At 34.8% G+C, this 15,362-nt stretch overlaps 1 protein-coding gene across 2 annotated transcripts in view; it reads left to right on the plus strand.

The window, feature by feature from the left end:
* Positions 1 to 271: 271 nt before the first annotated feature.
* Positions 272 to 15,362, plus strand: part of GRM5 (glutamate metabotropic receptor 5) — a gene marked incomplete at both ends in the record, with an annotated part of 485,189 nt that continues 470,098 nt past the window's right edge. Inside the window, one exon of one of the 2 annotated variants that reach the window (XM_080699847.1) lies at positions 272 to 944. In XM_080699847.1, the coding sequence (XP_080555973.1) occupies positions 284 to 944 (661 nt within the window). The remainder of the gene's footprint in view (positions 945 to 15,362) is intronic. The other variant, XM_080699846.1, reaches the window with a different exon arrangement.

The raw sequence follows: 15,362 nt of genomic DNA on the forward strand, positions 1-15,362 counted from the left end.
GACTTTGAACCTCACAATGATGTGTAATTACAATGCACCAATAAAAGTATATTTACAAAAACTCCTGTTCTTTTCCTTTCAGGCTTGGAAGACCATGATAACATGGATGCACCTAACTAAATGCTGCTTGGGGACATGATGGTCCTTTAGAGAACACGTCTAAATTGCGTGCTAATTTCTTGGTGTACCATTCAACACAGGACATCCTTTGATTTTACCTATCAGAACTCTCCTCAGTTTCCCCCACCATGTTATCTTTATTAGCTTGAACCCCTTTCCTAAAATGGTCCTTCTGTTGATCCTGTCAGTCCTGCTTTTGAAAGAAGATGTCCGTGGGAGTGCGCAGTCGAGTGAGAGGAGGGTGGTGGCTCATATGCCAGGTGACATCATCATCGGAGCTCTCTTTTCTGTCCACCACCAGCCCACTGTGGACAAAGTTCATGAGAGGAAGTGTGGGGCAGTCCGTGAGCAGTATGGCATTCAGAGGGTGGAGGCCATGCTGCACACACTGGAAAGGATCAATTCAGACCCCACGCTTCTGCCCAACATCACCCTTGGCTGTGAGATAAGGGATTCCTGCTGGCACTCAGCTGTGGCCCTGGAGCAGAGCATTGAGTTCATCAGGGACTCCCTCATTTCTTCAGAAGAGGAAGAAGGCTTGGTACGCTGTGTGGATGGCTCTTCCTCTTCCTTTCGCTCCAAGAAGCCCATAGTAGGGGTCATTGGGCCTGGCTCCAGTTCGGTGGCCATCCAAGTCCAGAACTTGCTCCAACTTTTCAACATACCTCAGATTGCTTACTCAGCAACTAGCATGGATCTGAGCGACAAGACCCTGTTCAAATACTTCATGAGGGTCGTGCCCTCAGATGCCCAGCAGGCACGAGCCATGGTGGACATAGTGAAGAGGTACAACTGGACTTATGTGTCAGCGGTGCACACAGAAGGTAGGTTTTCCAGAAAAACTTTGAATATATTTTATGATGCAGTCAACAACCTCCCAGTCAAATTTCAGGTTTCAGAGGCTAAACTATTCCTAATCATTTGGGGCATTTTGGCTTACCTCAATTATACCAGTAGGATTAATAGAGACTGGATAGCAGATATCTAGAGAGACACATATTTAAGCTAATGTAATGGTTTATGTGGCCAATATTTGCTTAACTGGTAAGTTTTAATGTGTTAACACTATTTTACTTCTGCTGTAAGGATGCTTTTTGATATATGCTGTTAGAGATTTTTTAAGTTTTCTAGATATTCATTGGACATATCATCCTTCTGGAATCATAAGGTTTCTCCAATTGCCTATGTTTTTCTGATAAAGAGAGGTTCACATCACATTAATACACATAGAACTGAACGCCACCAGTCCTAGCCTAGGTGTGTTGAGAATTACCAAGTAGTTTTCCAACTATTTTTCAATAGAATGTATAGTGAAATCTAAAAAGGAGATGAGACTGAATTATCTTTATCCTTGTTGAAAAACATGCTGGGGAAATATCAAACTAAAAACTTTAACATACGTATCCTTAGAAACATTGCTTTTTAATGCTGAAAGAAAAAAGAAGGAAAAAGGTGACTGTCTTCTAAGTTAATAATAATTAGATCTTTGTTGCTTGTGATATTTTAAAAATACTTTAGATATATTTTTTATTTGTTCTTGAATATGGCCTTTTGGGATAGATTTGGTTTGACCTATAGAGGTTGTTAGCCAAGTGGTAAAACTGACTTGTTATGCTACATTCTTTTTAGGACAAAAAAAAAAAATCATATGCATTAAGCACTTTAGGATACTAAAGGTAACAAATTATAAATAATTGAATTGTGAAGATTAGTTGATATTTAAGATGATTCTGAAATATATCAATGTGGTCATAACAACCCAATCCTGTAAAATATGGTTTAAGGTTATAGGGAAATTAAATGATCTGGGTGAGTTTGTTTCAGATACTAGGAGCCAATAATGAATATGTTATACCAAAATTTCAATATAAAATGATATGATATTATTGATTTCACTCTATGGCTATTTATTCATAATATTTAAAATGGCACAAATGTACAGTTGGCTTTTATGGATTGAGATTTTATATCTGAAAATTTTTATGTATAAATTGATGGTTTATTTAGAGGCATATTGAGATAGAGAGATTTTGAACAATGTGTAAATATTTTGACTTTGGGTATTTTTCTTTTGCTGAGAAAAAAATTCTTTAAAAATTGTGGTCAGATTTATTTATTTATTTATTTATTTATTTATTTATTTATTTATTTATTGTGCTGAGATTAAACCCAGGGTGTTACACATGCTGGGCAAGCACTCAGCCACTGGGGTAATCTTTGACTTCTCCTTTTTCTCTCTAATGCATAGATTTTTCTCATAAAACTATTTGTCATGATAATCCAATTACATAGTTCAGATACTTTCCTATCTTAAAATAAAGGTTTTATTTTTTGAGGTAGAATTATATTTAGCTTTTTAATCTTTTTGTTCGAGGATATCAATTTTTTCCAAGTGCATTCATTTTTCTTTTTTATTTATATTCTTACTGGTTCATTATTGTCTCATAACATAATATACCAAATAGTGATAGTGACAAAATACACACAACATTTGGTGAATTCCCCCCCCCTGCTTACTCCCCACTCCCCTTCTTCCCCATACATGATATGAAGCTTGGTATTGATATTCTCACGTTTGTTTATAATGTCCATGTTAATTCTCTCTCTCCCTCACTCTTACCTAGACCACCTTCCTCACTCTGCTGGAGTTTTTCTCCCATTATCTAAAGTCCCTCTTGCATCCTGATTACTTCTTAGATTCTACATATGAGAGAAAACATTGGTGACCTTTCACTTTCTGTGACTGGCTAATTTCACTTAATATTCTCCGGGTCCATCCATTTTCCTGCAAATGACATAATTTTATTCTTGTTTACTGCCGAGTAGAATTCAGTCGTGTGTTTATCTCATAATATTGTAATCCACTCATCTGTTGATAGACACCTAGGTTGGTTCCTTGCTATGCCACTCCTGGGTATCTTTCCAAAGGGACTAAAATGAGAATATTATATTAATACAAGGGTTTTTACAGAGCTTAAATAACTTAATAAATACCTAACAGTATTCTTAGACTGGAAGCTACAGACCCATATCTATAGGCTTCTAATTTATTGTTCTGTGATAACAAAATCCAATGGAATCACATTGGACATATTCATGAAGATACATTTATGCAACACATATCTGTTAAACTTAAATACATACAAGCCTGTCTGATAGATCTGCGAAGGACAGCCCTGTGTTTTATGTGTCACATGCTTCAGTTGAACTGCAGTCTGGCAAAGGGGATAAGGCACACATGAATACTTACAAACCACATCAAGATGACAGAAAATTGCAAATATGTCTCTAAAATAAACTAATGGAGAAAAAATCACCTTCTGCTCTGGTTATAGGGATCATGGTGTAGAAATCTTAGAGAAACAAAGGAATTTGACAGTTGAATTTTAACAAGGTTACTGACAATTGGTAAAAAATAAGAAGGGGTGGATTTCAGTTAAGGTCATGAGGAAATGTGAGAAGGTTGGGAGCTTCCTTCTAGCTTGAGAAGACTAAGGATGGGTCACTGTGCAAGCTGGCCATCCGAAACTGGATTCCAAAGGAGGCTCAAAGTCATGACCATGGCTTTTACTAATTTAAACAGTTATTTTGCCCTAAATTTGCAACAGTGGTAACTGAGCTATCTAATAAATTATGAGACATACACAGTATATATTATTATGTACTAGTTAAAATAAACGGGGAACTCTGTAGGTAATTAAATAATAATAGTAATATCCAAGAAAATTTTAAGTGAAAATGATAAGATGCTGTTCTATATTTTTGGCACTCTATTCATTTAAAAGAGTTTTCACATAAGCCATTTGACTGGATATTCATAGAATTTCTCACAGGAAAAAGTAAAACTTAACAGTACCTTTTCCTTGGAGAAAATCTAAGTAGTTAGGATATATGATAGAATAGGAAACATTTACACGAACAACTTTTATATATGTACATTCAGAGTTATATGTTACATGCAAACATTACCTACTACAGTACATGAATTGTAAGAAAATATTCTGCTTAATGGCAAAATAATAGGACAAAATAAATTACATTGCCAAATTCAGGCAAAATATTTGGGTGATACCACCAGAATTCAGGAGAGAAGAAAGCTCAGGATGGAGTCTTGGAAGATCGGAAGGAAAAATCTTTGATTATTGTTTTATGTGATTAAGAAGTATTCACTTTGTTTTGATTCCAAGAAAATGTGTTTAATGAGGCTCCGTAGTGTTGTTACATCTTATAATTTATCAATATGAGTGGCATGGTAGGAATTTTCACAAGTCAAAACTCACCTACAGGCTGTGAAAAGTCCTCACATCAGTGAGAGACCATCCTGTTGGGTCTGTGGAAGATGTCCAAGTTGATCCCTAGTTTTCTGCTGCTTGTCTCTTCAAAAGCCTCTGTGAATTTTTACACAAAATAAATATGTCAATTCTTAGCTCACCTTCACTCTCTGGGTAGGTTGAGGTCGTTCTCTATAGCCCTGGATGCATCAGTCCCTACACTTATAATTTATTCTAATGTCCTTATAATTAACTTTCTTTATTCAGCTGATATTTTACATTGATAATTTGGCTTCTCTTTCTCTCTCTGAAAAGTATGGCATCTGTAAGGTTAATCTTTTACATTTGCATTTCCTATGATCTATGTTTTTTGTCATCTATGGAAGTGACTATTCACCATGGCTTAGAATTACACAAAGAGCATGCTTAGGACTTCAGGCAAAAAGATTCTCACTATAAAAAAATAGAAAGAAAAAAATCATGTTTAAGGGAAGACCAAACACCCTTCAACTTTGTAGAGAAATGGACAATGGGATTACTCCTAAGAAAAATGATATTTTTTGTAAAGGACTCAGTCCAGTTAGCATCCTTCCTGGCCTAAGAAAATTTAATGGTACTTTTCCTTGATATTTATCCAAACCTTGCCCAAGTGGCCATAATGGCACAGGATCGATTGTGTTTGCCTGTTGATGGTGTGGCAGAAGAATTGCATTGGTGACTTGCACTATTGAGCCTCCTAAATCCATCTTGTGTGTCTGCTTTGTTATAGGACAGCTCTCTAGTTCTCTCACACTTTTATGCAGCACGTGTCTTGTGACTGTTTTAGTCAGTGGAATTTGTTGAAGCAGAATCTTCTCCTCTATTCTATTTGGAACCGTATAGTCACCATGTAAAGCAGGAGTGCACCCAGGTTTTCCACATAAAACCATTGCAGGCCTTTTGACACCAGTCATGTGAGAACACTCCGTGAAGATTGACACAATTGCCTTCCTGACCCACAGCTAATTACAGTCACATAAATGAGCCCAGCTGACTGCAAGCCCCGTTGTGAGTAATAATGAATGCTTTCTAGAGAGTGTTCCAAATAAGCATACCCATCCCATTGACATTACATTCTAGCTTTTCTCCACCCAAATGGGCACCACTACCATTTTTAAACTTACAAACCAAAACAGATTTATTGGCATGCATCGGTATTATTGAGATGCAAATGTGAAATAAAATAGGATGAATGTTGCAAGCAAGAAGTACTTCATTCCTACTCCTGTGTTTGGATATTTGATAGTTCCTTGAAGCCTAAATGTTTTCAGTAGACACCTATGAGGATTCTAGTTTTACACTAGCTCAATTTCATTGAGAAAAGTAATTACTGGGTTCAGTTTGATATACAAACCTCACATACATTATACTCTGTGCCTGATTTACAGGATTTTGTTGGACTTGTACTGGATATCCCCAAAGCCTATCAGAGGGCCTAGCATATAATAGGTGCTCAAAGATGATTTGCTGAGTGTATGGATTTTTCTTATGAGAGCAATCAAGTTATTATTTATGAATATATAGCATGTGGATAGATAGCAAGCACATGATAATTTTTCACAGTTTTGCTTTTTTATAAAAACAAGATGCCAAAATGTCTTTCTTGATTAATTATAAAGTACTGTTCACACCTCACTCCTCTTTCCGTTTGCACTGAGTTTCTTATTTCTATCTCATAATACAAGAAAGCTGCTTTTTCTGTAGAAAATGTGTGTCTGTGATGCTCTGGAGGAAAATGTGTCAATAGGTTGTGCTGGTAACAAAATGTTGCTAAAATCATTGTCTTCAGACCAGCCTACTGATCGCAATGCTGTGCCCTTTTCAGGTTAGGGTATGGTTTTTTGACTCATTTACCTAAATATGTGATAATGATCAAGTTTTGCTGAAAAGACTCAAGTGTTAGCCAGGGTCTGGGGTAGCCAGGGACCGGGATAGGTCATAATGGGGAGTTACTGCGTAAGGCATATACAAGTTAAGTTTTGCAAGATGAAAAATTTCTAGAGTTGTATGGTGCTGATGGGTTCACAATATAAATGTATTTAATTAAATTGAACTGCAGGCTTAAATAGTGTCAATATGGTAAACGTTATGTGATGTGTATTTTACCAAAATAAAAAAGTTAAACAAGAAACAAACAAGAAAGACCTAGGTTAAAATTTATATGCTAAAGTTAAAAGTCTATATGTTCAAGTTTCACTTGTTATGTGTGGATCTGGCTCTTTTTTAGTTTTTACTTTGAGATAGTTTCTTTCTTAAGAGTGGGATCATAGGCTTACTCTACAGTACCTCGGTCACCTTTTTTGAAATGTTCTTTTTTTACATGTATTAATTGTATATGGGAATGGAGTTCAGGGTGATATTTCCATGAATGGATACAACATTCACTCATCTAATTCAATCGCTCTTTTACTCACCTCATCACACACCTGTCACAACCATATAATTACTATTCCAACTTCAGGAATAGTAATTAAATTACTTGAATTTTTTAACCTGTACATATGAGAAAGAGAGAGAACACGCAGCCTTTGTCTTTGTGTATTTTCCTTGTTTCATTTGACGAACTGACCTTCGGTTGTATTTATTTTGCTGCAAATGACAGTGTTTTATTCTGCTTTATGGATAAATCATACTCTATTGTCTCTAAATAACATGATCTCTTTATTCATTCACTCATTGATGGCCACCTAGTTTGATTTCATATCTTACGCCTGAGTAAAAATGGGAATACAGGTACAGACTGGGATCACAATTTTCATATCTCAACTTTTGTACTAATTGTAACCATTTCAGGAAAAGTTCGTTTGAAGTGGTAAAAAAGTCACTATGTAACCTATAATACTTTTCAGTAGGTTTTCATTTTGTTATTTTAGGATTAAGTGTTGAGACATATTTTACAGTGATGATGGTAATAATTCAGAAAAACATACTACAGATTGTTTTGCTGAATGTTAACACTGGAAGGATATTAGGCAAGCCTTTAATCTACCTTTATTTTTGAGTTAATATTTTGTTTATTTAACATTACAATATTTGTTTTTCTCTTCTGCAAAACATTTATTACCACTGAACAATACAGCACCTTAAAGAAATAAAGTCAATATTTGGAACAATGAAAAAAAAAAGAAAATGGAGATAGGTCAAATAATATGGTCTCATTTGTTATATACTTATTTGCAGAACTTTTAAACTCAGGATCCTTGTTCAGAATTTCATTTTTGAATCATCATTGAGATTATTACTCATTTTTTAATTTTGGTACTAAATTGCCTTTGCATCACATGGTCTGATTTTTCACTTTGTCAATTGCATTTATTGCATTTATTTTTGTAAAAAAAAACCTCTGTTAAAAGTTTAAATGGAATTATAGTAGGAACCACAAATAAGTTGCTCATTTAAAAGTTAGCTCAAGAAAGATGCTATGGATCTATAAATTATATGACATTTTCCTTCTCCTGAATAATACTGAGGGTTTTGTGGAATGCTGAAACATTTTCTTGGCTTCTTCAAAACTCTGAAAACACTAGCTTCCCCAATATTTTTTAAAAATAATAGTTTGATTGTCTAATTATATTGGTAATGACTGACATAATATGTATAAGTCAGAGATTGCAGAGACTTTTAAGGGGATTATTCAGTAAATTAAATCGTGGATTCATAATCTAGTAAATTCAGTGGCAACTCTAATAATATAAGAGAAAGCTGTTCTCTGCTTATCACTGTCAGGAACGTTATTACTAATGATGAAAGAAATACAGGTAGAGCTGGACTGGACGAGTGTTCAACTTACTTTCATAAGTTACTTCACAGAATAGTCCATGGACTCCTAGCCAATAGCCTCTAAACAGTTATTATTATATCTCTCATGGAAATACACACACACACACACACACACACACACACACACACACACACACACCTGATTCTGTCAGCATTTCTTGCTGTGAGCAGTATATTCCCTACTTCCAGGTTTCTTTTCTAGAAAATTCTCTTGGATTTTGATTCACCCATGAGAGATTTATGCCTGACATAACATTCCTACTTCCTTTTCCTAAGATAGAGTTGCTGTCTTTGCACTGTTGAGAATATTGGGAATTTCCCCTAAAATATTCCATGTCTCAGATGACTGAGGTAGAAAGAACTCTTTTTCAGAGGACATCCCTTCATTGTTCCCTCAAGACAGGACACATACATAATTCCTCAGGTGATATGTGAATGTAGAGATTTTAGAGTTCCAACTACTCAGATGCCTTCTTGCACACAAAGATCATTTCTGAGTGTGCATGCCTGTTACAGATGTGGCATTTACCCATTTTGTGAATGGGAGCTGCATCCAAGCATGTTGCATTTTTGGTCTCCCCTACACTAAGTGTCACAAAGGCTTTAGAGCTGAAATATTCAGAAAGTTCAGTCATTCCATTTACAAAATAGCAATCTTTTAACTCAGTTCCATAGTCTTAATAATTGTATTAACTTCTAGGTTTATAATGCTGGGCCATGACTAGCAAGGGTTGCTTCTGAATAAAGAAATCTGGGGAAAGGTAGGGCATGATGTGAAGTGCTTATTTTCTAATGTACTATTTGAGACACAGTATGCAAGACAGAAAGTATAGTGAATGCTCTGCAACATACACAAAGGAAGTACATGAGAAAAAAAGCAAGACAGAATCCCACAAACTCTAGAGGGTGTCTTATGAAACATTGCCTCTCTCCCTCCCTCCTCCCTTCCTTCCTCCCTCCTTTCCCCTCCCTCCCTCCATCCCTCTCTCCTGCCTTTCCTCCTGTAATCCCTCTCCTTCCCTTCTCTTTCTTCTCCATCTTGCTCACTCTTTCTCCCTCTTCCCATCCTCTTTCTTCCATTTTCATTATTTGCAATTGTTTTCCATTATCTATTTTTTCTTTATTTTATTTGTGGTGTGTGCGTGGTACTGGAGATTGAATCCAAGAGCATTCTACCTCTGAACTATACCCTTGAGTCATTATGATGCATTATTTATTTGGAAACAGGGTTTCACTAAGTTGCTGAAAGCCTCCTAGTTTGCGGAAGCTGGCTATAAGTTTGTGATTTTCCTGTCTCAGCCTCCCGAATACTGTGATTACAAGCACCTGTCAACACATCTGGATGTTCCTCATCTGTTTTTTTGTAACTGTATTTTTTAAATTAGGCTGTTCAGTAACTCTAGTCAAGAATTATAATTTTCTCACTATTCAGTTAATTTGATAACAAATAACATGAAGATAAAGAACATATTACGAATATTTTAGAGTTGGAAAAATAAAATTGAAAGAACTAGTGTGCGAAAAAAAAGACAACAGACAATTAGAGCTACAGGTTTTTCCTCTGTGGTGCTAAGAAAGGAACTTTAACCCTTTCCTTCCAAATCTTTACAGACCAATCTCACTATCCTCCCTTTATATTTGAATAGCTTAAAGAATAGTGGAATATACATCTCTAGATTCTTCTCCTTTCCTAAGAAACAAAAGAATAACCCAGGTGGTGAAGCAGGCTTGTAATGCCAGTACTTGAGAGGCTGAGGCAGGAGGATCACAGGTTTGCTGCCAACCTCAACTACTTGGTGAGGTCCCTGAAACTTAGTGAGTACCTGTTTGAAAATAAATAATAAAAATAGGGCTGGAGGTGTAGTTCAGAAGTTAGAATGTCCTTAGGTTCAATCCCTACTACTGCCAAAACAAAAAAAGAGGAAAGAAGAAAATAAAAAGAAACAAGAGGCTATTTTCTCCTATTGATAAAATCTTTTGAGCATCCTCCATGTGACTTTTTATTCAGCTTTGGAAGCAACACCTTTCCTCCTTCCCAGAGAATGGATTAATTACAGTAAAAAGAAGCAAATTAAGGAGAAGGCCCATGTGGCAACGAGTCGACCTCCCAGAAGACCTTCCTGTGCCTGTAAATCAGTACAGACTGTACCCGGTTCCTATTTCCATCTCCACTGCAGGCTTTAGGATTTGTCCTTCAGACACAGTTATAGGAAGAAGCAATCCCGTACAGTTTTTACAAGCAGGAAGACATGTTGTTAAATGACGTAGCCATATATATGGAAAATCAATTCTTTGTATTTTCATCAGCACCCAGAGTTATGTAACCTAATTTTGGCAAATCCCAATCAACCCAAATTTTGGAATTTTGAATTAAGGTGATTTCTTTTCACACTGTGTTTTGGTATGTGACGCTCGGGGAAAAAAAAAAAAAAAGCATTGGTTAAGTAAGAGACAGGATATGAGACACACATTTAAAAGTAAAAGTAGTTCTGTGAAAGAGTTGTGACCCTACGTTCATGGTTTATTGTAAGCTTTCTTTGTAATATTAAGTTTCTTAACCCTTTGGAATTATTTCCTTTAAAGTTTTAGCATATGCACAGGAAGATTTGAGTGGAAATCCTCATTAATAATCCTGATAGTAGAGAAACTTTGGTCAAATTATTTAATTTCCTCACTATCAAATTGAAATAATAGCATCCTACATGATTGTTGTGAAAACTAAATATAAAACACTTACCATCAAGCTATGTACCAACATAGCAACTATTCAGTAAGTATGTCTTAAGCTAGCTTGCCAAGAACTTGCCTTCTTTTGGCTTGGCCATGGAGGAAAAATTCCTTCTCATAAATGATATTTCAAATTGGATTTGCATATATAAAACTGACTACCAAATGGGGTAGAGAATTGGTGAGAAAAATAATCAATGTTTGTAATGAGCTTTATATTATTTTTATATTATTTAAAAAATATTACTGTTGAAGTTGGGCATGGTGGCACACCCTTATAATCCCTGTGCTTGGGAGGTGGAGACAGGAGGATCAAGCAGGTTTGAAGCCTTCCTTGCTGGCTTAAGAGACCCTGTTTCTGGGAGTGTACCTCAGAGGTAGATGGGTTTCCAGGAACCCCAGTACCACCAAAAAATTTTTATTGTTGAGCTTTATATTATTATCATTTCCCTTTTGAAAGTCAGGTTTGCAAACATAAAATGAAACATAGGTCACGTGTGGTGATGCATACTTCTTATCCTAGTACTTCGGAGGGTGAGACAAGAGGATCATAGGTTCAGGGCTAGTCTCAGCAATTTAGTGAAACCCTCAGCAACTTAGTGAGACTCTTAAAAAATTATACATATATTTATATGTATATGTGTATGTATGTATGTATATCTGGCTGGGGATGTAGCCCAAAGATAGTATGTGCCTGGGTTTAAAACACAGTAGAAAAAAAAAAAGCCAACAGAATGCTTAGTGCTTTGATACAAGCATGTCTATACTTCATCCCATACTCCTTTTTTAAATTGGTGCACTGTAGTCATTCATCTTAATGGGGCACATTGGTAGAGACATACATGCACACTTCACTCACTTAGATCTTTCTCACTTCCTGCCCCTTCCCCCGCCTCTCCCTCCTTCTCATGTTTGGCTTAGCCATGTTCCCTCTTTAAGTCGTTGATGTATGTTTAGAGGCATAATGGTGTAGTAAATTGATTGAGGTCTGTAACAATCCAAAGCTAGACTATTATCCGGTTATCTTTGCTATGTGCAGGGGATATGGGTAGAAAACTAAGAAGGATTCAAGATAAAAATTTAATGATATAGTTTAAGCACTTATGGATTACTTTTTAAACAAAAAGAGCAACATCAGAGTGAAAAATAAACACAAGAATCAAATTCACAAATTCTGTATATATATTAAATTAGTTATGGCCTTACATGGCTTCCCAGTTTGTAATTGGAAACTTTGCTAGTAGAAGCTAAGGTGAGACACACTGAGGCATGCCATTGGCCTGGGGATAAAATCAAAGTGAAATAATATGGGTCCTTGGAAAAGAAACAGCTAAATTGTATTAAACAGCTACATTAGTATAAAAACTGAACTGATGCTCCCTTGGAAATTGTTAGAGATAAAATGATAACAATGACAATAATAACTATTTAAAATGTGAAATAGGCATTTTTGCATTCCTTTCCCCAAAGGCTCCAAGAACAAAATATTTGTATCTTTGACAATTTCTTTTTCTTTAGCACAAGATAAGTTTACTGCTTCTTCAGTTATTTTATCTTCTATTTTATAACTTTAAAAAAACCTCAGCATTTTATTTTCTTTTTTATAAGTTTAATTTTTGATTGCTTCATTGTAGTATACATCTTAATGGGGTACAAGATGGTAGAGGCATACATGCACACATCACTCATTCAGCTCTTCCCCCATTCCCATCCAATTCCTTCTCCCCTCCCTCCTTCTCATGTTTGGCTTAGTGATTGACTTTGAAATGTTTGTGAATGTACATCATGTACATTAGGGAATTTCCCACTTACCCCTCCCATCCTGGCGCATTATGATTAATAATAGTGCGATTTGTTGATATGTGTTTGTATATGAACATTCATAAATTGGATAATTTCTTCACTAACCTTTTCACTTTTGATTATATAAACTTTTCCCCCAAGTGTTATATCTAATTTTTATTAAATTTTGAGTTAGAATTTTAATCTTAACTCTTCCTAATGAGACAAAAAAACCCACTAACTGTTTTAGGAAAACATATTATTATATTACTTTAGATGGCATTTTGTCTTTACAGAAGCTAGAAAAATATAAACACTGAGACATTCTGACATATCATGTTAGCTTAATTTTAATTTAATGCAACTTAAAAATTTAACCACAAATAAAGCTAGTAATTAATGTGTTTTTATTGTAGTAATTTAAAAACAGACTATATCAAGATACTGGAAAAGTAAACAAGTTATCTGGCTATATTATTTGTAATAAAACAAATTTTCAATTCTCAAATTGTTCATTCCTATCACATGAGCAGAATTTATTCTAATTATTTTTCTCGGAGGAAATATAAATGTATAAGTAACCATTAATTTCTACATTTTAGGTTAAACCTCTAGGTCTTATTTAAAATATTTGTTGAAAAACAAAACTGTCTTGGGAATTGGGGAAAGACTCAATTAGTGATGTATGTACATATGTCTCTAACATTTTGTACCACATTAAGATACATGACTACAGTACACTGATAAAAAGTTTAAAAAATTAGCAGGAGCCTTAAAAAGAGAAAAAAAAGCTGTCAATATTATGTATCTTTGTATATATTTACAGTTGATAACAGTAAAACTTTGTATATGTAATAGAATACAAAAAATGAAATTTAGTAGTCCTTTTAATTTGTCAAGTTCTTGAACCTATGAAAATAACTGAGAAATGGTAGCAACACATTTAATGATTTTGGAGCTATTTTGTCAAAATATGCTGCAATATTTTTTTGTAAAATGGAAAATATTTCATTGCAGGTATATAGTATAAGAAAGCACACTAAATAGACCTCAAGACCCATGTGATATTATAACAAACGAATTAATTTACTCATTAGTTTACAAATACACTTTGAATCTATACCATGTGCTTGACTCTGTGGTAAGCGCTATAAAGAAAGTGACATGGGAGCCCTAGCCAGTATGTGATAGTTCTCAGAGGTATACCTAGCCATTTCTTCATATTTCTATAAAAGATACCTTCATAGGAAGAATATAGTTTATTTTTGTAAGCAGAAACTCTCAAAAATTACTGATATAGCAAAAGATGAAATTACTAAGCAACTACAGGGAAAGAAAATCTTTGTAATGTATAATTTTGAAAATTGTGGATAATTTAAAGTTTTTATTTCTTTAAATATATAAAAAGGCCAGGCGCGGTGGAGCACGTTTGTAATCCCCACGCTTGGGAGGCGGAGACAGGAGGATGGTGCAGGTCTGTAGTCAGCCTCGCTGGCTTAAGAGACCCTGTTTCCAGATAAGTACAAAATAGGTTTGGGAGTGTAGCCCGGAGTGAGAAGGGCTTCCAGGAGCCCCAGTACCCCCCCAAAAAATTATATATATATATATATATATATATATATATATATATATATATATGTATATGATCTCCACTTACTACTCCTTACCTAGTAATACAAGTGAGACATATAGTCCTGAAAGTAGAATCTTATACAATTAATTGGAATAGAATTGGGATGGTATCTTTGTTTAAAATATTTAAGAAATCAATTTTAATTCATGTGATGTTATTCTACGCTTCTTAGTGATTTTTATTCTGAGATTGAAGGACACCCTAGATATTCTAGTAATTCTCCTTTGTTTATATGATTGAATTCTTCTGATTTAGGTTGAAGACAAAAACTACTATTGCATTTAAGATAAAAAGTCTAAGTTAGATGTTGATTATCTTATTCTTTTATTCACAATCACTAATAGATGTCATGACCAACTTTAAACGGTAAGCTATAAAATGCATATTGAAAAATAATTTAAAAACTCTATTTTTTAACAAAATTGAGATGATTTATTGTTATGATTTCTAGAACTCTGAAAATTATGTGAAAATCTAGGAAAACAAACACTTTTTATGCCTTTTAACCATACTGTATTTTTTTTCCTGGCACAAATTTAATACACTTAAAATTATTTGTAATCTCGAACATTTCTTGGTCTCTGTCTCATTCTTAAAATTTTCAACCTTCTTCTTGTTCCTAAGCTTTTTCCTGGTTCTTAAATTTTTTTTTCCCTTTAGTTCTTCTGAGTAACCAGTAGAAATTGCAGGTTGTACTGAATCTGTTTGCTTTTGGAACACACCTTCTTTGAAGGAAGCTGCATTATTTTGTGCCTTTCCAGTGTGGTAATTTGGGTTTGTTTGGCAGGAAGTTTTTCCTGTCATCTCAAAACTTGTTACACGTCTTTGCTTTCACCTCCACTCTATGGGTAAATGTCAAATTACCATGTACAATGGGAACCTTTGAAAAGGCTGAGGAGAGTGTAACACTTGGGCCACTAATGGGAAGAAAGAACAGAATAGGGAAACACAAAGATAAAATAGGCTTTTAAGATTATTTTATAGGAAATACTAAAGTGGCCAAGAGTGAA

Source organism: Muscardinus avellanarius (assembly GCF_963383645.1).
Source record: "Muscardinus avellanarius genome assembly, chromosome: 1".
Lineage (NCBI taxonomy): Eukaryota > Metazoa > Chordata > Mammalia > Rodentia > Gliridae > Muscardinus > Muscardinus avellanarius.